The 26,678-nt window shown below is 40.4% G+C and overlaps 1 protein-coding gene across 4 annotated transcripts in view; it reads right to left on the bottom strand.

Annotated features, from left to right (window-relative positions):
* The window catches only part of GRID1 (glutamate ionotropic receptor delta type subunit 1), an 809,729-nt gene that overhangs the window by 52,630 nt on the left and 730,421 nt on the right, over positions 1-26,678 (bottom strand). For all 4 annotated transcript variants that reach the window (XM_081956605.1, XM_081956606.1, XM_081956608.1 and 1 more), the window contains exons 9-11: positions 14,571-14,672; positions 11,148-11,345; positions 5,172-5,496 (exon numbers count right to left, since the gene is read on the bottom strand). In XM_081956605.1, coding sequence (XP_081812731.1) covers positions 5,172-5,496; positions 11,148-11,345; positions 14,571-14,672 — 625 coding nt within the window. The remainder of the gene's footprint in view (positions 1-5,171; positions 5,497-11,147; positions 11,346-14,570; positions 14,673-26,678) is intronic.

The following is a 26,678-nucleotide window of genomic DNA, read 5'->3' as shown; positions in this document are numbered from 1 at the left end:
AAGCAGCATGTCAGAGACAGAAGTATAACAGAAAAAGCAGCTAACTCCCATACTGAAGATAGGAGGGTACGTTTTGTCCAGATACATTATTTATTTCTATTATAACATAAAAAGTATCTATGGTCTTATCTGTTGCTGATTTTAAACCTTTAAAAATGTTTTAGGAATTCTTATTTGGGGAAAAACGTTATTTAAATTATCTGTCCTCTAAAAGCATGTGTGTTATCCAACTGAATTTTGATTACTCCACAGAACAGATATATAATGTAAATTATATTTTGTTTTATTTTCTTTAGCGCACAAGACGACCGAATCAATTGGGTAACAGGTAACATTTCTCATTAAAAGTTTAGCATCTCACTGCTTCTTCAATAAGCTTAATAGCTTTGCAAATTGCATCCTAAAGAGTACAATAATGGTTAAAAGGGAGGGGGGAAACTCCTTGAGTAGTTCTCATCTTAGTTCTAATGCTATTCTGTTTCATTTGAATGAGGTATATTGTCAATAAATCACCTTTCTGTTACAGGATGAAGACATCTCAGGTATGGTGAAATTTCTCTTTGCTAGCATGTGAGAAGAAGTGTGGTTAAGTCCAAACAGAACGTAATTTTGCCAGTTATTTTACCTCTGGTGGAAGCTGGTGATTATTCCAAAATAGAGTATTTGTATAGATAGAATTCTGTTGAAGACAGACTAGCTAAGCAGGAGGAGGAGTCTAGCATGGAATTAGTCTGGAATCTTTATGTTGGAAAAGGTCCAACCTGCCTTGAATGCTGGTGAACCTTATGTAGTGTGGCCCAGGTGCAAACTGCCAGTCTAAAAAGATTCCTGTGAAATAAGGTAAAAGTAAAGGTACTCCCTCGCACTTATGTGCTAGTCGTTCCCGACTCTAGGGGGAAGTGCTCATCTCTGTTTCAAAGCCAAAGAGCCAGCACTGTCCAAAGACGTCTCCGTGGTCACGTGGCCAGAATGACTAAACTCCAAAAGTGCATGGAGCGCTGTCCCTTTCCCACCAAAGGTGGTCTCTATTTTATCTACTTGCATTTTTACATGCTTTCGAACTGCTAGGTTGGCAGAAGCTAGGAAAGTAATGGGAGCTCGCTCTGTTACATTGCTCTAGGGATTCGAACCGCCGAACTGCCAACCTTTCTGATTGACAAGCTCAGCGTCTTACCCACTGAGCCACTATGTCCCTTTTTCCTGTGAAATAGGCATGAACAATAAAGTACCTAATTGTGAGGATCTGGTTGTTCACGTCTAACATTCATTGAAAAGGTTCAAAAGCATTCATGGTGGGTCAGACTCTTGTGCCTATGTAAGGATTCCAGACTAATTTCCTGCTTGACTCCTCCCCCTGGCTTGGTCAGTGTCTCTTCAACAAATCCAGATTTAGATCCATAGGATGAAAAGCCCTTCTGCTCCCTGCCATGCCAAGCATCAATGTTATAGGTGCCTGTCTCTGCCTATGAATAAATGCAAAAAGCCCACTGGCCTGACAACCAAGTCAAAATGACCTCCTACTTCTTAGAGATTGTTTGGCAAAGTCTAACATAAACTGGGATGGGGAAGTAGCTATTATTTTCTCTCCTCCAGAATATACTCTTAACCATTTCTGAAGAGAGGTAAATAAGAGCTAGTCAAGCCAATTTCAGCTGTACATCAGGGGTAGAGAGAATTAATATCTGCTTATTTTATATCTCCCTCTGAAAATGTTGGGATTGGAATATGTTTAACTGTATCTGGATCCCTCTGGTTGTCTAACATAAATTAAGGGTTAGTGAAGTAAGCTCCAATAAAGCCTGTAACATACATTGCATCAGGACTGCTTGCTGAGAAATGATATGGTGTAAAAGAAAAACAGATTCTCAGCTTACAGAGCCATATAGGTAAAGATAAAGGTTTCTCTGCACATATGTGCTAGTCATTCCCAACTCTAGGGGGCGGTGCTCATCTCTGTTTCAAAGCCAAAGAGCCAGCGCTGTCCAAAGAAATCTCCGTGGTCATGTGGCCAGCATGACTAGATGGCAAAGGTGCATGGAACGATGTTCCCGTCCCACCCTATTTTTCTACTTGCATTTTTACGTGCATTCGAACTGTTAGGTTGGAGAAACTGAGACAAGTAACGGGAGCTCACTCTGTTACGCAGTGCTTGGTATTCGAACTGCCAATCAACAAGCTCAGCATCTAAGCCCTTAGAGCCATATAAGTATCTGCTTTTCAAAAAGAAATGCCCAACTAGATGAAATTTTCCTGCACCCACAAGATAATATTATGCACTTCTTAGAAAGTTTTTTTTAACTTTCTTTACATGATGAAACATTTCCTCTTAAAGTACACAGGGGATATGGCCCGTTCTCCTGTGAAAGCAAGCATAATATTTAGATTGCAAAACATTCACAGAAGTTAGGATGATCTTATGATGGATAGCATCATATGATCATCCTAAGAGCCTAGAAGCACTCATGTTACTGTCGACCCAGCAGTCTATTTCTCCCAGTGACCATTCAAATGCTTCTTGTGTGCTTCCAAGAAGGAGATGGGGAGATGTTTTTCTCTTGCCATTGTTCCTTATTAGTTGTTGTTAGGAGGCCTGAATCTTCAAGACCAACTTTAAGACCCTTAGAGACCTGGCTCCCATGAATTGGTCTCATCTTCTTCTCAAGCCATTCAAGGGAGTGCCCCATTATCACAGGTCATGGCAATGGATTTCACAGCACAGTCATGCAGTATCTGTCTGTTCCAAACCTTATTTCAGCTAAACTGGATGGTGCTTGCCCTAGACCAGTGATGGTGAATCTTTTTTGGCTCACGTGCCAAGAGTGGGGGGAGTGCAGGTGGGTTGTGCGTGGGTGTGCCACATCCCAGCGCGCATGCACGCACGACCAGCACTCCACCCCATTTTTTGTGTGCTTTTTTTGCCCTCCCCAGGCTCCAGAGGCTTTATAGGATCCTGGGGGGGGGGGCAAAAACAGCCTCCCTGCCCCCCCCCCTCCGGAGGCCCTCTGCAGGCTTCAGGAGCTTCCTTGAAGCCTCTGGGGCAGGGGCCTTCCAGGGCCTTCCCCGAAGGCTCCAGAGGGCAAAAAACAACCCTAAAAGCAACCCGGAAGCTCCTGAAGCCTCCGGGGGACGAAAAATGGACTCAAAAGAAGGCCGAAGTCAGGTGGCCAGCGTGCACATGTGCGCTGGCCAGCTAACAGGACAATACCTCACGTGCCCAGACAAATGGCTCCGCGTGCCACAGATTCACCATCACGGTCCTAGACTTTACTATGTTCTGCTATATTCTTTTCCAAATATAATGTGGACACACTATTTCAGATGTAGATGTAGCAGAAAACAATATCTTTCCATTGCTGAATGTTAGTCTGAAGACTTTTTGTAAGTTTGCTCTAGCTTTCACTTACCATCACTTTGTGTACAGAATCAGCAACAAGATCAATTTTAATTGGATTTTATTTATTAAATTTATTTGTCACCCATTTCATATGGAAACAACTCTCAAGCCATGCTCCCTCAAATTGGATTTGTTTCCACTCAAAAAACTATAGGTCAGCATTAACATCTGATTTCCACACCTTCAAAAGGTACAATCAGCATAGATCATATACCTGATTGTGGTTCTCTTGATTAACTAGATCAAGAGTGTCAAATGTGATTTCATTGAGGGCTACATCAGGGCTGTGTTTGACCTGGGGGGCTGGGTGGGGGGCGTGGCCAGCTCGACATTACTAATTGAGGTTCTGTTTTGGCTAAGACAGCCTCCTGGTAGCCCCCTGTCATCAAAAACAGAACTCAGGGAGCTGTTGTGGGATTCAATTTTTTTTACTACCGGTTCTGTGGGCATGGCTTGTGGGTATGGCATGGCTTGGTGGGCGTGGCTTGGTGGACATGGCAGGGAAAGGATACTGCAAAATCTCCATTCCCTCCCCACTCCAGGGAAAGGATACTGTAACATCTCCATTCCCTCCCGATCAGCTGGGACACTGGAGGCAGAGAATAGATGGGGTATTTACTGGTTCTCTGAACTACTCACAATTTCCGCTACTGGTTCTCCAGAACTGGTCAGAACTTGCTGAATACCACCTCTGTCAGGGAGGCTGCATGTGGCCCACCCGGGCTGCAGTTTTGGCAGCAATGGCCTCCTGCAGACCCCTGCCAATGAAAATGGAGCTTGGGGAGGCCATATGCCCGGGCTCCATTTTCTACCTCGATGGCCTCCTGCAGCCCCCTGCAGATCAGGCAGTCCTCCTGAGCTCTGTTTTCTCTGGCAGAGGCACCGCAGGCTGGTGCTTCACAGTTTCCAGAGAGGGCCCGTGGGCCAAATCTAAGCACCATGTGGATTGGATCCAGCCCTTGAGTCTTGAGTTTGACACCCCTGAACTAGATTGACTTCAGATATGGAAACTGAGGAGATGCTATATCACAAACTCAGCTGGATTTTACAGGGCTATTCCCACAACCTGAAACTAGAGTTATAAAAATTGATTCAAAATACACTTAAGCATTTCAACCTTATTCTATGAAAATCCATGAGCACTAACATTAACATTAACAAAAGCTACCACCAAAAAGACAACATATTAAAAATGTAAGTGTGTGGCCAAATAACAATGGGGTTTTTTTTCCCTGTGGCAGCATCCCCCATCTTGTATGGAATTTTACCAGTCCTTTTTCCTGCTAAGCTTGAAAGATCATTGAACTATTGCACAGGCTTCTTTAAAGCAAAAGAGAAAAACACCCAGGGCAATAGGAACAATCTAAGTATGACATAATTTGACAAGTGTGTCAAGATACAGAAGTGTAAAGTGTGTGTTTTATGTGCTTTTGAAATCAGCTTCAAAGGCCTACTTGGATGGCCTCACTACCCCATAAATCACAATCTACTCATCAAACTGGTAGCTTGTCAGGATTTATTTGTTCCACAAATTAAAAGTCAAGTAGAGAATGGCCATTGAAGTGTCCCAAAGGTGTGTTTTTCCAAAAGACAACTGGACTTCTTGGTTTTATCTTTGAAAACTTCTCATCCAAGAATGAGATTTAATTCAGTAGCTTTTTTGGGGCGGGGGAAACACCTTTGGGACAACCATGACCTGGATGATTGAGAATCTCCATAGACATTCAAACATCAAGTCTACAAGGTTTCTGCAGAGAGCAACTATCCAAACGAGTACCTTGTTGAACGAAGGCTCCGTACACAATCCAAATGGCGCTGTGAAGCGTGGAGGAAGCGCAGGGTCCAGATTGAGAGGAGTTCTGGGCTCTGACTGCTTGGATTCGGTTCAGCACGAAGATGAGGACACCAACCACCGGTATCGCAGCAGCTATGCAAGTCCACACAGCAAAGTCGAAGGGGGCAAAAAGGGAGAAGATGTTGATCTTCTCCTCTGGTTTCTTGATCAAAATGCCTACAGAGTAATCCATGTAGCGCTTGCTGAAGTCGACCACACTCTCTCGTTCAGGGGTGATGGTGATGGCGGAGATGGCTATGTCAGCTCTCTGTGGAGACAAGAGAAGGAGTGGTGAAAACCCCTTGCTGGCCAACTCAGCCACCTCACAGAAGCAGAAGGAGGATTCTGCTGTGAAGTATACTGGGACAATGTCTACCTCCAGAAAACATTAGGCTTTGCTTCAAGAATTTATGACATGGTGTGGCATGAACATTTCGTCAAGCATTTATTAGATAACATATAAAAGTATAAACATGATTTTGGATACATGAAATGGATATGAATAAAAAGAAACATTAGGACAGCGACGGAAGGCATTTTGGGGTGCTTATGCACGCCCCTTGCAGACCTCTTAGGAATGGGGTGAGGTCGACAGTAAACAATCTAAGGTTAAAGTTTTGGCGGTTTGGGGAAGAAACCACAGAGCCAGGTAGTGCATTCCAGGCATTGACCACTCTGTTGCTGAAGTCGTATATTCTGCAATCGGGTTTGGAGCGGTTTACCTTAAGTTTGTATCTATTGCGTGCTCTTGTATTGTTGTGGTTGAAGCTGAAGAAGTCATTGACAGGTAGAACATTGTAGTAGATAATTTTATGTACTACACATAGGTCAGACCGAAGGTTGTCTAAGCCCAAAATTTCAAGTTTGCTGGCCTAATGTATTCTGTCGCGAGCAGAGGAGTGAGGACTCTTCTCGTGAACTATCTCTGGACTCACTCAATTGTATTAACGTCTGACATGCAGTGCGGTTTCCAGACAGATGAGCTGTATTCGAGAATTGGTCTAGCAAATGTTCTGTATGCTTTGGTTAGCAGTACAATATTACCAGAGAAGAAGCTATACAAGATTAGGTTAACAACTCTTAATGCCTTTTTGGCAATGTTATTACAGTGGGCTCTGATGCATAGATCATTAGATATGAGTACTCCAAGGTCCTTGACAGAGTGAGGGTTTATAAGGTTGCGTCCACCCAGCTTGTATTTTGTGTTCTCATTTTTTTTTTGCCAATGTGTAAGGCAGAGCATTTTTTGGTTGAGATTTGAAGTTGCCAATTGTTTGACCATTCTGACATGTAGTCAAGGGTAGCAACACTGTTGGTGGTGTTAAATAGTTTTACATCATCAGTGAAGAGAACACAGTTGCTTATAATACGATCGCAAAGGTCATTTATGTAAAGTATAAAGAGTGTTGTTCCTAATTCGGTCTTATTCGGTCAAAACCTTTGGACACTTAGACATGACAAAAAGGCCTCCCATGGGTCAGTCTACCTTCCTACCGGTGGGATGAAGAAATCTGTTACAAGGGACACTGTGATGGGGAAATAAAGGAAGGGAGTTCTTCTGAAGTCACATTTTCCCTCTGGAAGGTTCAAATTATCTAGCAGACAGAAGGATGAGGTTGTAATTATTTCTAGTTTCTCAGTGGACAAGAAACAGGTAGCATAGGAGGTAATGCCACTTGTTGGCCAAATCATACCAATATTCCAATACAAGGAAGAGGGGAGTCAACCTATTCTCTAAAGCACCTGAAGGTAGGGCAAGAAGCAATAGATGGAAACTAATCAAGAAAAGAAGCAACCTAGAATTAAGGAGAAATTTCCTGACAATTAGAACAATTAATCAGTGGAACTGCTTGCCTTTAGAAATTGTGGGTCCTCCAACACTGGAGGTTTTAAAGAAGAGATTGGACAACAATTTGTCTGAATTGGTGTAGGGCAGGGGTCAGCAACCCTTGGCTCTGGAGCCTCATATGGCTCTTTCATCCCTCTGCTGTGGCTCCCTGTTGCCGGTCGGTTCCACAATTGATAGGGTTTTTGGCTAGGACAGGTAGAGGAAAAAGGATGCCACACTAGGAGGAGACTTCCTGTCAGCAGAAGAAAAAGGACACTTGGTGCTTGGAGGAGGCTCTATGGTGGGGAAACCGGACTTCCGGTTGGCTCAAGAATTGAATGGGGGAGGGGCTTCCAGTTAGGACCTTTGTGGCTCTTTGAGTGTTGAAATTTGCCGACCCTTGGTGTAATGTCTCCTGCTTGAGCAGGAGGTTGGACGAGAAGGACCCCAAGGCACTTTCCAACTCTTCCTGCTTCCCTATTTGCTATGTTCTTCTAAAACTGGTCTGATGCAATTCCAAACTTGGAAGACTTGTTTCAGAACTGCTACAGGCAGTTCTCTAATGTAGGAAAGCGAAATCATTTCTGGCCTTCGTCTTTTCTTTTCTTTTTTCATTCTGAGATGAAAGGGTTTAGCTATTAAAAGCCAATCAAATAATGCAGCCCAATTGCCAGAGCAATTCTCAGATTGTATTTTTAAGATTGCTTGTTTGAATGCTGTGCCACTAAAAATAACTTCCTCATGCAAAGAAAAACAGCACATGAGGCAGAAGCTTAATTTAGGACACTTCTCTCTGTTACGGTCATTTTTTGAGTAAGCGGCAGGGAGGAGGTTTTAAGGAAAAACTTAACCATGCAAATTTCCACTCTCAGCCTGAATAAGAAAATACACCCCAAGGTTTTCGAATAGCAAAATGACTTTAAATGCAAAACTTCTATTATATGCAGACACTAGCTGGAAACCAGTGCTTTGCGATGAAACTATGTGATCGGGTTATGCAGGAGAAATTCGGTTCACAATAGTGATTGAAACAGATAAGGGAATATCGCTCCTGCTGCCTTGAGTCCAGAAGCAATTCCATAGGTGGAAGGCATATACATTTTGGTGAGGTACCGATGTTTAGTACTGTAAGGAGCCCCAGATTGCTCCTGAGTGAAGGAATGAAACGTCTGACAATTTTGAACTGAGGTAATGGTGAGGCAACTGACAGTTGGAACAGAGTTCTTTTCAGGTGGGGAGGAGAAGTAGAATGTCTAACTCCTTAGCATCAAAGCATGTTAATAACTGTATAAAAATACTGATGATCTGATGTGTGTGTGTGTATGTGTGTGTGTGTGTGTGTATGTGTGTGTGTGTGTGTGTGTGTGTATATATATATATATATATATATATATGTATGTATGTATGTATGTATGTATGTATGTATGTATGTATGTATGTATGTATGTATGTGTGTGTGTTACAACCCCTGGTATGACTACAATTACAACACAATATATATATATATATATATATATATATATATATATATATATATATATGTATGTGTGTGTGTGTGTGTGTGTGTGTGTGTGTGTGTGTGTGTGTGTGTGTGTGTGTGTATTTGTGCTGATAAATAAATAAAGGGAGACTAGTATGGACCTTTATTTATTTATCAGCACAAATACAACACAAATATAAAAAGGCAACATTAAAAATAAAAAATATGGGTTTCTGCCTGCATATATATATGCAGGCAGAAACCCATATTTTTTATTTTTAATGTTGCCTTTTTATATATATGTTGTATTTGTGCTGATAAATAAATAAAGGGAGACTAGTATAGATCCATTTCAAGCTATTTAGCTCTCATCAGCTAGCCATACCCTTACTGGGATTCGAAAATCGCTTGAAATAGATCTATACTAGTCTCCCTTCATTTATTTATCAGCACAAATACAACACAAATATAAAAAGGCAACATTAAAAATATGGTTTTCTGCCTGGATGGTCTCCTGCAGTGAACCAATAGACAGAAAGGGGGAGTAGTGAGTTCCCTCCCATATTTGGGCATACCAGGGGTTGTAACACAAATATATATATAAATCATAAGTCACTTTTTCTCAGTGCCATTTTAACTAATCAAATAATGAGCCAATTAAATAATGCAGCCCAATTTGTGGCTAAACAAATGATTGTAAATTGAGGACTATATATATATGTGACCATTGGCCACATAAAATCATTGAACTGCCTTCAATGCCCACAGTGGCATCCTCCAGAGAAAATGCTCTTTTAGCAAGCCAGGTCTGAAGCTCATTGAGAGCCTTCAGTTCCTTAGACCTGATCACAATATTCTAGTCAAGTAGAAGAAACAATAAAATTTAAACAGCAATATGCAACTTCCCTAGATGAATCTTGAATACATAGAATCTTATTTCCACGTATTTACTTTCTGCCCTATCGATTCCCAAAGGGCCCTGTGATAAGAAAGGATTAGGAAGAAGATGTAGAGGCAACTTACCTCATGACAGGTCTACAGAGTTGACAAGGGTGTCAGCAGTGAGAGATGAACTGCATGGCAACTGCAGCCATGCAATTAGAGTCTCACACTTTTGTGTAACCTTCAACCAACACACAAGGCTTCACATGCATGCTCCTGTCTGCCATCTTGATTTCTTCTGACACCTCCCCAGCTTCCAATATGCATACAGCATTTATTATATGTGAGATGCGCTCCTAGGAGTACATTTTAATGTGCTATCTGCCACCGGAGTTTGTAAAAATTATTTCTGTGATTTTTAGAGTAAGAGACCTTCAGAAGAGACACAGGAAGATTTGCAATAGCCTTGAAAGGGGCAGAAAAATATGAATATTTCATCATAGTAGAGTGATCATTAGCTGTTTTCTGATCGGGTGTTTTGGTTTCACATTTGCATGCTAAACCTATGCTTTTTTGTATAGAAGTACTGGATAATAGGAGAGCATTGTACAGTCAGTAAGCAAATGATTTGGGAATGATCACATCACTGAATATCAATGTCTGTAGTTAGGTTTTATTATTGGCAAAGAACTGTAGAACATTTTCTTCTATTGCTATGATGGTGTTCAGCCTCCTCAGAAATGAACCATTTGCAACAAAATGTACTCTGGTATCTGTATTCTTTAAGATGTCTTGGCTGGAATGTCTTCTGCCTTATTTTAGTAGCATAGACTTACGAGTCAATGCCACTCTCTCGGATTCAAATGTGACTCAATCCCTTTGTGATTTGTTTTCTATATTTTTCAAGGCTGTTTTTTTAAGCAAAAAAACAATATTTCTTTCTTGAAAGCTATTCAACTGATCACTATGAAAGAGTATTACAGTAGAGAAAAAACCCATAAAGGAAAGATAGTTTGCAGCAAAATGGAATGTTCTTTTTTTTTCCATAAGCAAACTACATCAGAAAATGCTCCATTAGCCATACACAACTCATCTATGACCACTAAACATTTCCTGAAACCTAAATATTAGCTAAATATTCTTAGGTAAAAGAGTTAATGCTAAATATAACATGGAAAATTTCCCAGGGATGAGGAGTGGATCGATTTCTAAAATTTAACTGATAGGAAAAGGTAACTAAACTGTGGAATTCGTGCATAATATAATACCCTGTTTCCCTGAATATAAGACCTCCATGGATAATAAGCCCAATCAGGCTTTTGAGTGCATGTGCTAAAATAAGCCCTCCCCCCAAAATAAGCCCTCCCCTAAAATATTGCAACACAGCAGCAGCCATGAGGTGACCACGCTTGCCACTGCCTGCACCTCAAAAATAATAAGACCTCCCCAAAAATAAGGCAAAGTGCTTATTTTTGGGGTCAAAAGAAAATAAGACCCTGATTTATTTTTGGTGAAACATGGTACCAGAGAAAATGGCTTGATCATAGGACTTTTTCGTATCTTCATTTCTATTGATATTAGTAACCTTTAGTGATCATTTCTTTAACTGCCACGGTTAAGGAGGAATGTTTTATTTTTAGGACAGGAAAGATGGTTCAATGTAGATGGTAAAAAAGGTTTTTTTAATCCTCCCCTAAAAGAAACAAAATCCAGATATTATGGGGCATACCTTGTTAATGAGTTCGCCAATCATGCCATTCCAGGAGCTGTTATGGAGCTGTTGTCCATATTTTCCATCAGGAGACTGATAGATCTCATACTTGAAGCCCAAATTCTTGGAAAGGGCATCCAGGACATCAATGGAGAAGCCCTTATAACGTTTCGGTTGCCCAAGGATATTCTCAGCCACCATAATAAACGGTTCTTCCTGAGAACAAAACAAGACTGATCTTTAAAGGAGACTTACAACACTACAAAGCAAAAATAGCTTCACTCACAATTTTGATGGCACCTCAACAAACTGTGGTGCCAAGTCTGGAAAATTGGAGCTTCATGTTTGGTCTTTGTTTTTTCAAGAATACAATAATTGTGAATTAAGAGAGAATTCCTCCAGTTTTTGCTAATCCAGGGATGAACCTTAAAGTGACTACACCTAAAGCATGTTTAACTTAACAATGGTGGTCATAAGAACACAGGGAGTCTCACAATCAAGTGTTGCTTTCAAAATGAATCAGAGGAAGGTGCTCATTTGCCAAACCATTGATTTTCTTGTCAGTGCAAACCCTGTCCATTGTAGTGACATCACCTTTGGATGGGCCAGTTCACCTGATGACTGGAGAGAGATATGATCATGACCTTCAACAATTTGAGAGGAAAAGAGGATAAATCATTTTTAGCCTACACTAAAAAGTCTCAGGGGAAGCTCCTAAATCAGCTTAACTATGATCTGAAGGAAGATCCAAAACCAAGAGATGCACAGGAGAGAAAGTGCAGCTAAAGATCTGAAGGAAGCTTGCATCCCTCACACTGCCGGCACACACCTGCTGTCAGCTTGTGTTTGACATAACAAGTAAGCAAAGGTAAAGGTGCTTGTCATTTCCAGCTCTAGGGGATGGTGCTCATCTCTGTTTCTAAAGTGAAGAGCCAGCGCTATCCAAAACGTCTCTGTGGTCATGTGGCCAGCATTACTAAACGCCAAAGGCGCATGGAACGCTCTTAACCTTCCCACCAGGGTGGTCCCTATTTTTCTATTTTTGAACTGCTAGGTTGGCAGAAGCTGGGACAAGTAACGGGAGTTCAGTCCGTTAGGCAGTCCTAGGGATTTCAAACAGCTGAACTGCCGATCTTCTGATCGACAAGCTCAGCATCTTAGCCACTGAGCCACCATGTCCCTTGACATAACAAGTAGACATAAACAAATCAGTGGAAGTATACAATTCTGACAAAGAAGGAAAACATATTGAGATAGCAATGGTTTTCAATAGTCATTTCTATGCTAGGCATAGTAGACGCAACTATAGATGTTTAAAACTGAAGACATGAACAAAACACTTCTAAGTTCTCCTGAGAACATCATGAGCAACATAAATTGCTCACATCTCTTTCAACAAATATCCACTTTTCATTCTTGGAGTCTTTCTTCATTTCAGAAACACCCGTGACTAGGAGGAAACTGAACCTGATCCTGTCACCAACCATACTCAAGAATGGTGAGATGGGAAGCAAAATTATTGGAGGTCCAGTTTTGGGGATCAGGGTCTGTAGAGCAATTTTGCAGACAAACTGCACAGACAGATTGACATACGAATGAAAATTATGCAATAAAACGATAACAGGATACAGATGCCTTTTTTTGACTGCTTCGCATTTCCTCCCAGTTAACACATTTTTTTTCTTGAGAAATTCTGACTGTCCTCTAGGAAAATATGAAACCAATTCAACCCCAACATTGGTAGGGAATGTACACCACTGATGGTTTTTTGCTATTTCTACTCAAGGACTCCATCACCAGATTAAATAGCAATAGCAGTTAGACTTATATACCGCTTCATAGTGCTTTACAGCCCTCTCTAAGTGGTTTACAGAGTCAGCCTACTGCCCCCAATAATCTGGGTTCTCATTTTACCCACCTCGGAAGGATGGAAGGCTGAGTCAACCTTGAGCCAGTGAGATTTGAACTGCTGAACTGCAGGTAGCAGTCAGCTGAAGTAGCCTGCAGTACTGCACTCTAACCACTGCACCACCTCAGCTCAGCAAGGTGGACATTTGAGTTTTGAATGCAGTTCTTCCTCTATTTTGATCAGCGTCCAGAAACTGGACAAAACACAAGAGAAATATTAGGAGATTTGATGAAGTATTGGAAATTCTGAAACAGACTCCCCATCTCCGCATATGCAGATCTGAGGAGAAGAAACGAGCCCTGCATAAATTTCTCTCATTTTTATGTAGAATTTTTTATACAGCATAGTTATGCTATAGTTTTATATATAGCATAGTTATGCTAATATTGATTTATAACTACTATAAGTCTTAACTATTGTGCTGCGGTTAAAGCCAGCAGGATTGGCTAAATAAGACACTGTAGTTTAATTCCAGGGTTATAATTTGAAAAGTGTAATGTTCATGTGAATCAACCTAAGTTCCATCTGCCATTGTCAAATGAGCATGAAAAAAACTTGATTGCAGTTGAATCTAATCATTAGATGCCATAGACCTCCTGCCATAACTGAAGGGGTCAGATGCGGTGGTGGGATTCAGCCAGTTTGCACCACTTTGGGAGAACCGGTTGTTAACTTTCTGAGCAGTTTGGTGAACTGGTTGTTGGAAGAAACCATTAGGGCAGAGAACCAGTTGTTACATTATTTGAATCCTACCACTGGTCAGATGCTTGTGGTTTTGTGCTATTTCACTGCACAACACCATGGATAGAATGAAAACACTTCTCCATTTCATTTATGGAATCCCACTCAAAGGAGAGTTAAATCTTACTTCAAAGCAACATGTCTGAAGGCCTTAAGGGGTAAAAGAGAGACAAACTTTATCAAGGAGTCAGGTAGGCATTGATCAGGCTGTGGTCTCCAAGATGGAGAAGTTGCTAATCAGACATATTCAGAAGATATTCAAGAAATGCTGGGAAACTCCTGCAGAGGATGCGCATCTGCTGAAATTATTTCTTAGCCCAACTCTAACGAAAAGGACTAATACTGCATTTGCATTCACTCTTCCTGCTTTGACGTCTCCTGAGGTCTTATGACCAGCAGATCCTGAGTGAAAATGAATGCAAAGAAAGAACGCCCATGCCAAATCACCAGCCACCAATGGAGTCATTAATGCTTCTCTTGCTTCTTCATAAGGTTTATTTTTTGCTCTAGCATTTTAAAATTGCAAATTTCTCTAGAAATCCTGGGATAAGAGTGAAATATAAATCTAGCAATAAATATGTGATACAGACATATGCTGCACACAACCATTGCAAGATCTTGTACACCTCAAAGTTTTACTTTCTTGAGTCTCACCTTGGAAAAAATACAACACCTCATTCTATAAAATGACAACAGATAATTGAATTATTTAAAAAAAATAAAAATAGAAAAGATACTAGCAAGTATAATTTCTGGACATTTTGCTTCCTCCGTTCAAATAATGGTCATACCAAGACAGTCACCACTTTCAGTGTTAATCCTTGTAGGTCGCTGCCCAAACGCCGTTCTTGCAAACTTCCGTTCAGCCCCTTCTTCGAGTCCCACGTTGCCAACTGCAAATGGAAATAACACTGGTGTCAGGGTTCCAAATAGCATCCAAAAGTAAATCAGAGTCCAAGGCAAAGTATTGCTCAAAATTCCAATTTATTAAGAGAGCCATGTTGGCACATCTGGGAACATCCGAATCTGAAAGCTTCCTGGTTTTCTCCACCCAGTTGAAAGTTCAAGATCTTGCCCCCCTCACCCACAAGTCCATCCCATGGTCCAATCTCCCACTGCCATGCTGGCAGTTTCACCCATCCAATTCCAGTCAGGTGCAGAGGTGCAAAGACAAAGGATGACCTTGGCTTTCTAGAAAGAATTTTGTTATGGCTACATAGTATGTAACTCCTTACAATTCCCCCTTCCCATTTCCCCACAATAGAAAATGTATAGTAGAATAATAGAAAGTGTGGCAGGCCAAAGATCCCAAAGAAAAGATGGCTGCAGGCCTGACAACTGAAATGAGGGGAAATTAATGTATATTTCTCTAAAGTATCTCTGTGGTATACAAAACAGGGACAAAACAAGGAGCAGGCCAGAGAACATTCCAGAAGTCTGAGAACCAGAATTAAAAACTTTGAGCTCTGACTTGGTGACTCATTTTATAAGTGACTGAGTAATGAAGAAACACAGAAATTGTGGTGTTGTTTATTCACTCAGATTATAACCAATAGGACTTTTTCGGTTCTACTATGCCCCTATTGATATAAGTAATGATGAGTTCCACTGACCAGTTCCTAATTGCAATTGTTAATTGGAAATGTATATTTTTAGGACAGGAAGATATCATATTTTTCGGAGTACAAGATGCACTTTTTTCCCCCAGAAAAGAGGGTGAAAATCTGGGTGTGTCTTATACACTGAATACAGCATTTTTGGCCTCCTGAAACTCTGCCCACTTTGCAAAAATGGATGCGCAGAGGGTTTGAGAGGCCTGCAAAGTGCTCCTGGGGGCTGGGGAGGGCAAAAACAAGCAAAAAATGGACCATTTTTTGCTCATTTTTGTCCCTCCCCTAGCCTCCAGGAACACTCTACAAGCCTCCCAAAACCTACACATGCCCTGTTTTTCACCAAAAATGAGGTGTGAAAAAGGTTTTGGGAGGCCTGCAGTGGAAAAACTTTTTTAAAAAATTTACCTCTTCAAAATCTTGGTGCGTCTTATACTTAGACTCTGATTCAATTCAGATTACATATCAAGAGGACCCATCTGAGTTTGTGATAAATATTTTGTGCCCACAATATGCAAAATTCTCCCAAATCCAAAAACTGCATGATGCCTTTCCTTAGTTTTTTGGCCAGGAGAAAAGTGATACTAGAATTGCCCTGTGGTCTTCTATCCCAACATTAACCAGTTGTTGCTGGGCTTAGCTAACCTAGAAATCAGCCAAGATTGACCAGGAGTTGCATCTACAGTAGTAATGCCATTATCAGATAACTGAAGTTTTCTTCTTCATAGTCACATGAACAAATCCATGAAGCTTTCCTAATTGTACACACATACATAGCTAACTTCCTGCACACACATCCCTGGCAAATAGATGGGGAAGAAAAGGACATAGTGACAGATTTTATTTTCCTGGGGTCCAAGATCACTACAGATGGGGACTGCAGCCAAGAAATTAAAAAACACTTGCTCCTGGGGAGGAACGCTACAGCAAATCTAGACAGCATACCAAAAAGCAAAGACATTACCCTGCCAACAAAAGTGTGCATGGTCAAGGCAATAGTTTTCCCAGTTGCAATGGATGGCTGTGAAAGTTGAACTGTAAGAAAGACTGAGCACCAATGAATTGAGGCCTTTGAACTCTGGTGCTGGAGAAGACTCCTGCGAGTCCCTTGGACTGCAAGGCGATCAAACTGGTAAATCATAGAGGAGATCAATCCTGACTGCTCTTTAGAAGGCCCGATCCTGAAGAGGAAACTCAAATACTTTGGCCACCTAATGAGAAGGAAGGACACTGGAGAAGAGCTGGGAATGATTGATGTCAAAAGAAGGGGATGACAGAGAATGAGGTGGCTGGATAGAATCACTGAAGCAGTTGCCGTGAGCTTCAATGGACTCCAGAGAATGGTGGAGGAAAGGAAAACCTGGAGGAATGTTGTCCATGGGGTCACGATGGGTCGGACATCACTTCATAACTAACAACAACAAAGCTAACTTCTTCTGGAATGCTGTTTCAACTTCCTGGTTTATCGCAGCACCATGCTATTCCATGGTGATCTACAGAAGTCCCCGGCTTAGCTTTTGAGCCAAGACAAAGTCAGAAAGCCACTGTTTACCTGCAATTTTAAGAGGTTAAACTACATAAAAGCATTGTACTCCTCTCTTTTTACAGTATCAGAAATGCCACTGTGAGATCCTATTTGTTAGTGATCACATTGAAGTGCCTTGCATCTCTCAAGCACTTCTTACTGATAGGACTTCATTTCCTCATTTTTGTTCCCATAAAAAATGCATTTGTTCATTTTAAGGCAGTGCTTCGTTACTCCATCAAAACTGATTGGAAACATCAGTAGCATTAATCCGGGTTCACGGTACAACACAGGCTTTGTGTCACACACACACTCCCAAGGTGATGTTGCTTTACTGCTATGCAAATTATAGAATCAAAGAATTGAAAGGAAAATAAATTGGAAACCATAACTATGTCACCCGAGGGAAATTTTGCTACCAGAATAGAATCGTACAGTAGGAAAGACCATGAAATTTAAGGCCTCACTATGGAATATGGCCCACAGGATTACCTTTGTTTCTGTGGGCAGAGGATAAAAGCAAGAGAGAGGGAAAGGAAATAAAAAGTAATATGATGAACTAACTTCATAAATTAAGACTAGCAAGAGTATTAAGAGCCTTGTGCAATGAACCTGAATTTAAAGTTAGGATGCAAGAGTATTCTGTGCATAACAGGTCTGGACTGGAATTAGTCTTATTTTGTCCTCATATTTTGCACATGGCTATATTTGATCTTTTTTTTTTGACACTTACAACTTTTGAAATTAAAACCAGAATCAGTGGCTAAGACGCTGAGCTTGTCGATCAGAAAGGTTGGCAGTTTGAATCCCTAGCGCCATGTAACGGAGTGAGCTCCTGTTACTTGTCCCAGCTTCTGCCAACCTAGCAGTTTGAAAGCATGTAAAAATGCAAGTAGAAAAATAGGAACCACCTTTGGTGGGAAGGTAACAGCGTTCTGTGCACCTTCGGTATTTAGTCATGCCGGCCACATGACCAGAGATGTCTTTGGACAGTGCTGGCTCTTTGGCTTTGAAACAGAGATGAGCACTTCCCCCTAAAGTCGGGAATGACTAGCACATATGTGCGAGGGGAACCTTTACCTTTAGATATAGTCTGAGAATTGATATGGAGAAGCATCTTAACTCTTTTTTCTCCTGACCAAACTATCTAAGCCAGGGGTGTCCAACTTTGGCACCTTTGATACTTGTGGACTTTAATTCCCAGAATACTGGGAATTTAAGTCCACAACTCTTAAATGTGCCAAAGTCTGAGTCCCGTGATCTAAGCTTTGCTGCATCTTTGTCCTCTGCAATGCAGTCCTTCCCTCTCCTCTTAGGAATCCAGACTACTTTCCACCCCAGTGAGGGACAGATTGAGGATTAATAGAAAACCCAAATTATTCGACTTTTTTTAGTCCATGCAATTTAGTGTCAGGGTTGGATCACCCCTGGATCTTATCTTACAGACAGTGTCGAATATCCAGTTCCATGCAATGTGGAATCCACACTGCACATCGGACATTAATACAATTTAGCAGGTCCAGAGGCATTTCAGGAGAAGAGTCCTCCACTCCTCTGCTCACAATAAAATCCCTTATGCCACCAGGCTCAAAATTTTGGGCTTGGAGAACCTAGAACTACACAGCCTACAATCTGACCTAAGCACAGTACACAAAATTGTCTGCTACAATGTCCTACCTGTCAATGACTACCTCAGCTTCAACCTCAATAATACTTGGGCAAACAATAGATGCAAACTCAAGGTAAATTGCTCCAAACTCAACTGTAGAAAATACGACTTCAGTAACAGAGTGTTCAACGCTTGGAATGCTCTACCTGACTGCATTGTTACATCCTCTCACCTCCACACCTTCAACCATAAACTGTCTACCGTGAACCTCACCCCATTCCTAAGAGGTCCGTAAAGGGGGTGTGCATAAAGGCACCAGCATATCTACCATCCCTGTCCTACTGTCCCCATTTATTTGTACTTATTTCCTTTGTTCATGGCCATGTTTATACTTATACCTGTTATCTTGTACATGTTTGACAAACTGAATAAATAAAATAAATAAATAAATTGCAGACAGTTGAATCTCACTAAGTCTCCCTGAATGGCAGATATTACTTAAGATGCTACATATTAAGCCAAACATATGATGTGTATGCTCCATAAGACTCATGGGTTGCTGGAGAAGACTCTCAAGAGCCCCTTGGACTGCAAGGAGATCAAATCAGAAATCAATCCCAAATGTTCTTTAGAAGGACAGATCCTGAAGATGAAGCTCAAATACTTTGGCCACCAAATGAGAAGAGATGACTCATTGGAAAAGACCCTGATATTGGGAAAGATGGAAGGCAAAAGGAGAAGGAGACAGCAGAGGATGAAAGGGTTAGATAGCGTTGTTGATGCAATGAACATGAATTTGGGCAACTCCGGGAGATGGTGGAGGATGGGGAGGGTGATAAGTTATGGTCTATGGGATCATGAAGAATTGGACATGACTCACAACTGAACAACAACAATATAAGACTCGTACCACAGTGATGATTCTTAGCTAACACAATGAAAGCAGGATTTGAGATTATACAATTATACTCCACTAGCTACTCTCAAAGAAACACAGAAGCCTATTCTTCAGAAGATTTTCAGTCCTATAGGCAGCTCCCAACTTTCTCGCATGCAATCTATATCCAAATAAAATGTTATATTCTTCACCTTTCTGAGAACTTTTTATTCCATGAGGCAAAAATAATAACTTTTAGCATCTGCCATATGCTTCTTTATCCCTCAATGCATTGTCCTAAAATTTGAACACATCTTCCTAAAAATAATAAGAGCTTGATGCATATGAAGGCACGACACCAGCTGTGATTTCCCATAGTGGTGTACATAATTATTATTATTATATATACAACAATGTGGAATCACAGCTGCCAGTTCTTTAGCTGGTGTTGATCTTCATTTGCATCATCAGTCAATTGCAAAAAGCAGCTTTCCTTGGAACAGCTTACATCTTGCAAAGAGCCCTTTAACTCCATCTGAACAATAGAGAGATGTTGTTCTGTCTATCCCAGGCCATTGAGAAAGACTGGATAGGTGGATAAAAATGCCAAATCCAGTCTAAACATCTGGCTAACTATGCAACGAACAATAATAGCAATACATATTAATTAATTAATCAAAAATTAAAATCTTCACTCTGAAATTTGCAAGTACAAACTGATAATTGCCACATCAATTATCTAAACTATGGATAGTTGATGTGGAAATACCAGGGGATAGTAGAACAGGAGACAAAAAATTGAGGAAAATTGGAAAGTATCAAGGTCTAAAAACCAAAGTGGAAAGATTGTGGCATAAATTGGCCATAATGGTCCTGGTGTTGACTTACTGGGAACCATTAGACAGCACTTAGAAAATTTAAGCACTGACAACATTTCCATCCAGTCTAAATATCTGGCTCACTGTGCAACCAACCACATAATGTGTAGTTGGGGGGGGGGGGGGAAACCACATCACTTCTTATCTCTAAAGAAAAAGAAAACTGACTTTGTTCCCTGAAGATCTCCAGCAGGGAACAGGAGTCTATTAGGAGTGCTCTTCATATAAATCCTTCATCTTATGATCAGCAAGAAGGAAGGTATAAATAAACCATATATCACAGAAAACACCGCCAGTCTCCTGTGACCTCCTTCAAGGAGACTGAACTACAAGGAACACTGGGCAACCTCTAAAATGTTTTACGGTTTGGATGTTCAGTTCAATATAAATTCATCAAGTATTACCCTCTGTATTAGCTGTTTCATTTGTCAGGGGGTTTACACACCACAAGCTATAAGATCCAATCAAAAAAATCCTGCAGCCAGTTTTGTTCAATCTTAACCCTACCATGAAGGAACTCTGAGGTTGGAAGACATCTGCTTTAAACCCTTACTATACTTATGCTACTCTATTTCTTTTTGGTCCATGTGATGCATGGTTTATTTAGAACATATGCATAAGTGCACCTTCTTGAAGGTACACCTCACAGTAGGATTTCCGAGCAACCCTGATTGAACAGTGTTTTTCAGTCCATAAGCTGCCTGTTCAAGTACAGTGATCATGAAATAGGGTTAAGTACTTTCTTAAGCTAATCAGTGTGGGTAAGAGTATGAGACCTTTTCTGTGCGGCTGTTGACAAAAAATAGGATTGCCGACATGATTGCCAACATCTGATGACAGATACTGAAGAAAAAGAGGAGGAGGAGGAGGAGGAGGAGGAGGAGGAGGAGGAGGAGGAGGAGGAGGAGGAGGAGGAGGAGGAGGAGGAGGAGGAGGAGGAGGAGGAGGAGGAAGGGAGGATTTAAGGAAGAGAGAAACATTGATGGGTTCATAGTAATCTAGATGATTACAAAAACTCACACACTTCTCCAGTGGATGTCTGTGAAGATTCTCAATCATCCAGGTCATGGTTGTCCTGAAAGTGCTTTTGCCAAAGGAAAGAAGCTTCTTGGATGAGAAGCCAAATGTTTTCAAAGGAAAAAAAATGAAAAAGTCCAGTTGCCTTTTGGAAAATCACCTCTTGGTTCTCCAGTGGATCAGCACTGATAGAGAAATGTCTATATCACTAGACCTATGGGTGAAGGGAAGCTTAAGGCTAATGTATATTGGTCAGGTTTACTGAAAGTATTCATTGTAGTTAAAGCAGGGATTAATAAGAAGTTGTTTTGAAGCCAAATACATATCCAGATTTATTACTGGCCTTATTGGTCTATGGAAAAAACCAAGATCTTCTCTACTGTGCCATAATAAAGTATCTTGTCATTCCCAAGATTGGGGGGAGAGAGTCCATTCAGTCTTTCTCTCCAACCACATTACCTATTGCCCCTTTTTTCTTTATCTCACAAAAACAATTTGGGCTCCAGAAACTCTTGCATCTAATGTTATTCCCCTCCCCCTCTTGAATATAGGGAATCTTTCCTTAACTTAAAAAAAATAAAGACCCAGTTGTTCCAAACAATTTTTATTCCAAAACTGGGACTTTGCAAAGGAGTGTTGGAACTCAGCAAGCTTAATTTAAATTCTCTGTTATGTTTCATTTGAAAGTAAGAAAAGAGCTACTGTTTGTTTCTTTGCATACAAAAATGGCTTCATAAACAAAGCTTGAAGAGAAGAATATTTTTTCAAAGGCATTGTTTCCCTTTATTTCACACCAGCCAGCAAACAAAATCAAAAAATAATGTAGGCACAGAAACATTGTACTGTCTGTTAAAAAATGCAGATAAAGTTAATAAGTAAAAATAATAATAATAAAACCTTTTACATTTTTGAGAAATTTGAGCTACCAGCCATTCCATTTCTTCATAAATGTGTTAACTTTCTAGCAAGCCATGTGTGGCTTATAGGATCAATGAATTTGCAAGCAGATAGACCTGTTTTTGACAACTGGTCTGTCAAGATCACTGAAAAACTAATTTCTGGCTTGGTTAAATGAAATGAGAATGTCCTGTGGCAATTCGATAAGATTGCTATAGCTTTTGTTTTTCTTCTCTGCTTTTCAATATTAGCTCTCCCTTTTCCCAAGATTTGTGAAGCCAGATATAGCTTCTAAATTGAATGATGACAAAGTACTGCTCTTGCCAATGGTAGAATGCATTTTATAAACAGACATTGTTCAGAAAATATAGTTGCCAGGAGATAGCAGTATTTATTCTTTACTCCATCACTCTGGATGATGACTTTTAAAATTCTGAGATTACAATCCCAACTGTTTTCTGAATGTACTGTTTAGTTTTGTGTTATTTTATTGATTGTATTTTAATTGCTCAATGACCAAAAATGACTTTGGTCAGTCTTTATATTATTTTATACATTGTTCTGAATTCTATCATCTATCATCTATCTATCTATCTATCTATCTATCTATCTATCTATCTATCTATCTATCTATCTATCATCTATCTATCTATCTATCTATCTATCTATCTATCTATCTATCTATCATCTATCTATCTATCTATCTATCATCTATCTATCTATCTATCATCTTGTTTATTTGTTTATTCATTTATTTATTGCATCTCATATGTTTTTCATATGGTTGAGTGTTTTTAGACTGTGATGGAGATTTAGTTGTAGTTATTGTGTATGCCAACCAGAGTCACATTTTTGTGATGGAGGCAAGGATATAAATATGCTAAATAAATAAATGTCATTTGATGATATGGGAATATTGATGCGGGGATATATTATTTGTAGAGATTTCTAGAGGTTCCTAAAAGGCATATTGAGGCATATGATGGGGAAAAGACAGGTGAAAAGGATGTTCAGGTCAAAGTGAGAATGACATATGCCGGAAAAGCCATTTCAGCAAGACACAGTGAAGATTGAAATCTGTATTTCTATTTCAGTCTCTGAGTTCAGATGCTGAACTGTATGAGAAAAAGACACATCCTGAAGTAGAACCAATTTTCTACATTTTTAACAGAAATAAGTGACACAGGTTATGTACTGGTACTGAATCCTTTGGAGTTATCCATATGTGGTTTTCCTTGGAGGAGGGAAAAGTTAATAATATTAAAAATATAATGTTTAATATCTTATCAGATTTATAAGTGGGTTCTTTCTACCCTTTCACATCAAGGATGCCTGACATATGTCAATGTGTGATGTGTACCAACTTTCCTGTGGCACATACCAGTGACGTGCAGTCAGGTGAGGCAAGTGAGGCACAGCCTCACCACTCTCATCATGAGGGAAAAAAAGTAAAAGGAAAAAGCTGAGCTAGTTGCTGCCTCACCGTGGATGACTCTGCTTAATCTCACTGGTGCTCTCCCTCCCCAAGTGTAGTGACTTCCTCCCCAGGCCCCCATTCATTTCTCTCTCACACACCCACAGCTGGATAAAACTATATAAAAATCTAGCCCAGCTTCACTGATTACAAGTTTGAAAAGTCAACGTGGCTCCACCTGCAATCAAACTACACTTGGGGAGGGAGAGCACAAGCGAGCACTGAGGAGACCACAGGAGGAGGCAGGAAGCCAGGCAAAGAGCCATGCTGTAGTACACACACTCCCCCCAGCCTCTTTCTTTTGGAAGGCTCGGCTCCCCTCTGCCTCTCCTCTCACCCCAGCCTGCCAGCAGGAGGTGGTGGGTGGGCTTTATTGTGTTCCAGGCATTTCCCACCCAGACAGCAGGCTGCATTTGCAATGGTGGAGGTGTTTGGGAAAGGCAGCAGGGGAATGGGGGGGGGGATGCTAGAGGAGCTGCTTTCAAGCCACTGGAAAAGATATCCAATCCAACTTTTGTGTGTGTGGGGGTTTGTTTGAGAGTGAGTGAGAGAGGGAAGGGGTAGGAGAGATAGTCCAATCCAACTTCTGTGTGTGTGTGTGTGTGTGTGTGTGTGTGTTTGAGAGAGGGGGAGGAAGGGAGAGAGGGAGGAAGGAGGGGAAGGAGAAAAAAAAGAAAAAGAAAGAAGGAGCAAAGGAGAAAAACAAATGCTGTCGCTTTAAATTGGAACTGAGCATGCCTGGCTGTGGAATTCTGGGAGTTGAAGTCCACAAGTCTAAAAATATTTGAAACTCAGCACTGTGTCAGTGCCTCACCAGTCATTAACATCACCGCACGTCACTGGCACATACACACCTGCATTCCCAAAGCGGGTACAGCCAAGAGCTAAACTGGGCCAGATTTTGGAGTTTTTAAAGCCATGAAATATGTGCCTTCAGGCTCTGAAAGAGCTAAAACATCCATTTTGCTCTGCATTCATTCAAGATCCACTCAAGCTCCAAATTATGCAAAAACCAAAGTGACCTCACACAGCTAATTTTAATTGCTCCCACCTTGTGGGATTAAAAGGCAGGCGATAATTGACAAAAACTGAAGGCCATACTTTTTAATACCCATATTGTTCATGATTCAGATTAAGGAGTGTCTTCCTTAACACCAATTAGATTAAATAGGTTTAAACAACACTTTCTCTAAGTAAGTTTTGTTGCTGCTACTGAATATCCTTCCTTCTTGGATATACCAGACCTCGTAAATGGAAATTTCTCTCTAAAATTTGTTCCCTCTCACAAATAATGTGAGGGAAACAATCTAACTTACTTCACCAATTCCTACATTTCTGAAGTGATTCCTCTGTTTCAACAGATTTACATTTAAACATGCGTGGCTAGTAACTGATTTAATCTTTTCCTTCCTTCCTTCCTTCCTTCCTTCCTTCCTTCCTTCCTTCCTTCCTTCCTTCCTTCCTTCTTTCCTTCCTTCCTTCCTTTCTTCCTTCCTACCTACCTACCTACCTACCTACCTACCTACCTACCTACCTACTCTACCTACCTCTGTCCTTTAATTTTTATAAATAGAATTTCAGCATTTTGAAGACTCGTGATTGAATATAACTCATATTATAAAGGAAGGATAACTATCCATACATGGAGGAGAGGAACAATAGCTTAGTTACTCCAAATGAAAGAAAAATATATGAAAAATAGCAAAAATAAAACAACAAAGGCTAACAGTTAATAACCACCTGAAGAAATGAAGAAAAATGACACACTGTGGCTGAAGCATTAATTTCCCATCTTTTGTTAAGATGACACAATTGTCTTTAAATATATTTAATTTGGGGACAGAGAATATATTTTGAGGTAGCGTTATCCTTCCAAATTAAATATATTAATACATTCACGGTAAGAAGAAAAATCAGGGCTAGAAAATTGAAGGCAAACAATTAGTCTCCTTCAAGACTGAATGATATGTAATACTAGAGATTCATCTAATCGTCTTCAGAATAGGAAAGATTCTGAAACACATCAAGAGGAATCTAATGTAACAGGGTCTAAAACTCATTTTCTTAGGTTGGTTAGGTAAATGAGTGTTGTATTTAATTGGTCCTTCAGAAACAGAATCATAGTTTAAAAAGAAATTACATGAGATAAAGAGATAGCAACAAATCCACACTGATAATAAAAGAGTACAGGTAGTTCTTGGATTACAACCAAGTCAATAGGGAAGCCAGGTTCACTTAATAACTTAACAACCGCAATGATTCACTTAACAACTGTGGCAAGAAAGTCATAAAATGGAGCGAACTTTACTTGACAAAAGTCTCTCATGAATTTTGGGCTCAGTTGTGGTCATAGGTTAAGGGCCACCTGTACTACAATTTTCCTCATTCACAAAAGAATTTTATTTTTGAACCTACCTCTGCTATATTGATTTTCAAAGCTTATATCTAATTTCCAAAAGTAGGCAAGGAAATGAATTTTATCTCGGACTTCTAGTCTAGGCACCTAGAATTCAATTATACTCAGAGGAGCATGGAGGATAAGCTACTCCCCTACATCAGGCTAATAAAACTTGTGACCCAATGTGTCAAAGCAAGAGAAACAAAATCACGGGAGTGCACTGTGAGGAACATCACTATATCAAACCCCATTTTATTTTTTTAAAAAAATTAAACCAAAGGAACAAAAGAGATTTATTGGGCCAACACAAATGATAAGCAGGGTGAGCTTAACATTGTGGGTCATGAGCTTGTTTTAATTCTTGCTGCAAGGAAGACAATGTTGCGTGCTATCATAATCCTGCTGGCATCTCAAAGCAAGATAATTGGGGTTGGCTCATGAGTGCTTGGGGAGGTCACCTCAGCTTGTCTTAGGTGACATCCAATATACACTGATTAGAAGCAGCATTCAAGCAGAGGTAAGCACAAGTTGTTAAAATTAGACCTGGAGAGTTATAAATATGTCATGTACAACTGTGTAGAAATAAATTGCTTCAATTAATGTAGCCTTCAAAG

Source organism: Natrix helvetica (assembly GCF_964273705.1).
Source record: "Natrix helvetica genome assembly, chromosome: 5".
NCBI lineage: Eukaryota > Metazoa > Chordata > Lepidosauria > Squamata > Natricidae > Natrix > Natrix helvetica.
Note: the sequence above shows the minus strand (reverse complement) of the source record. Positions and strands in the feature narration are given on the sequence as shown.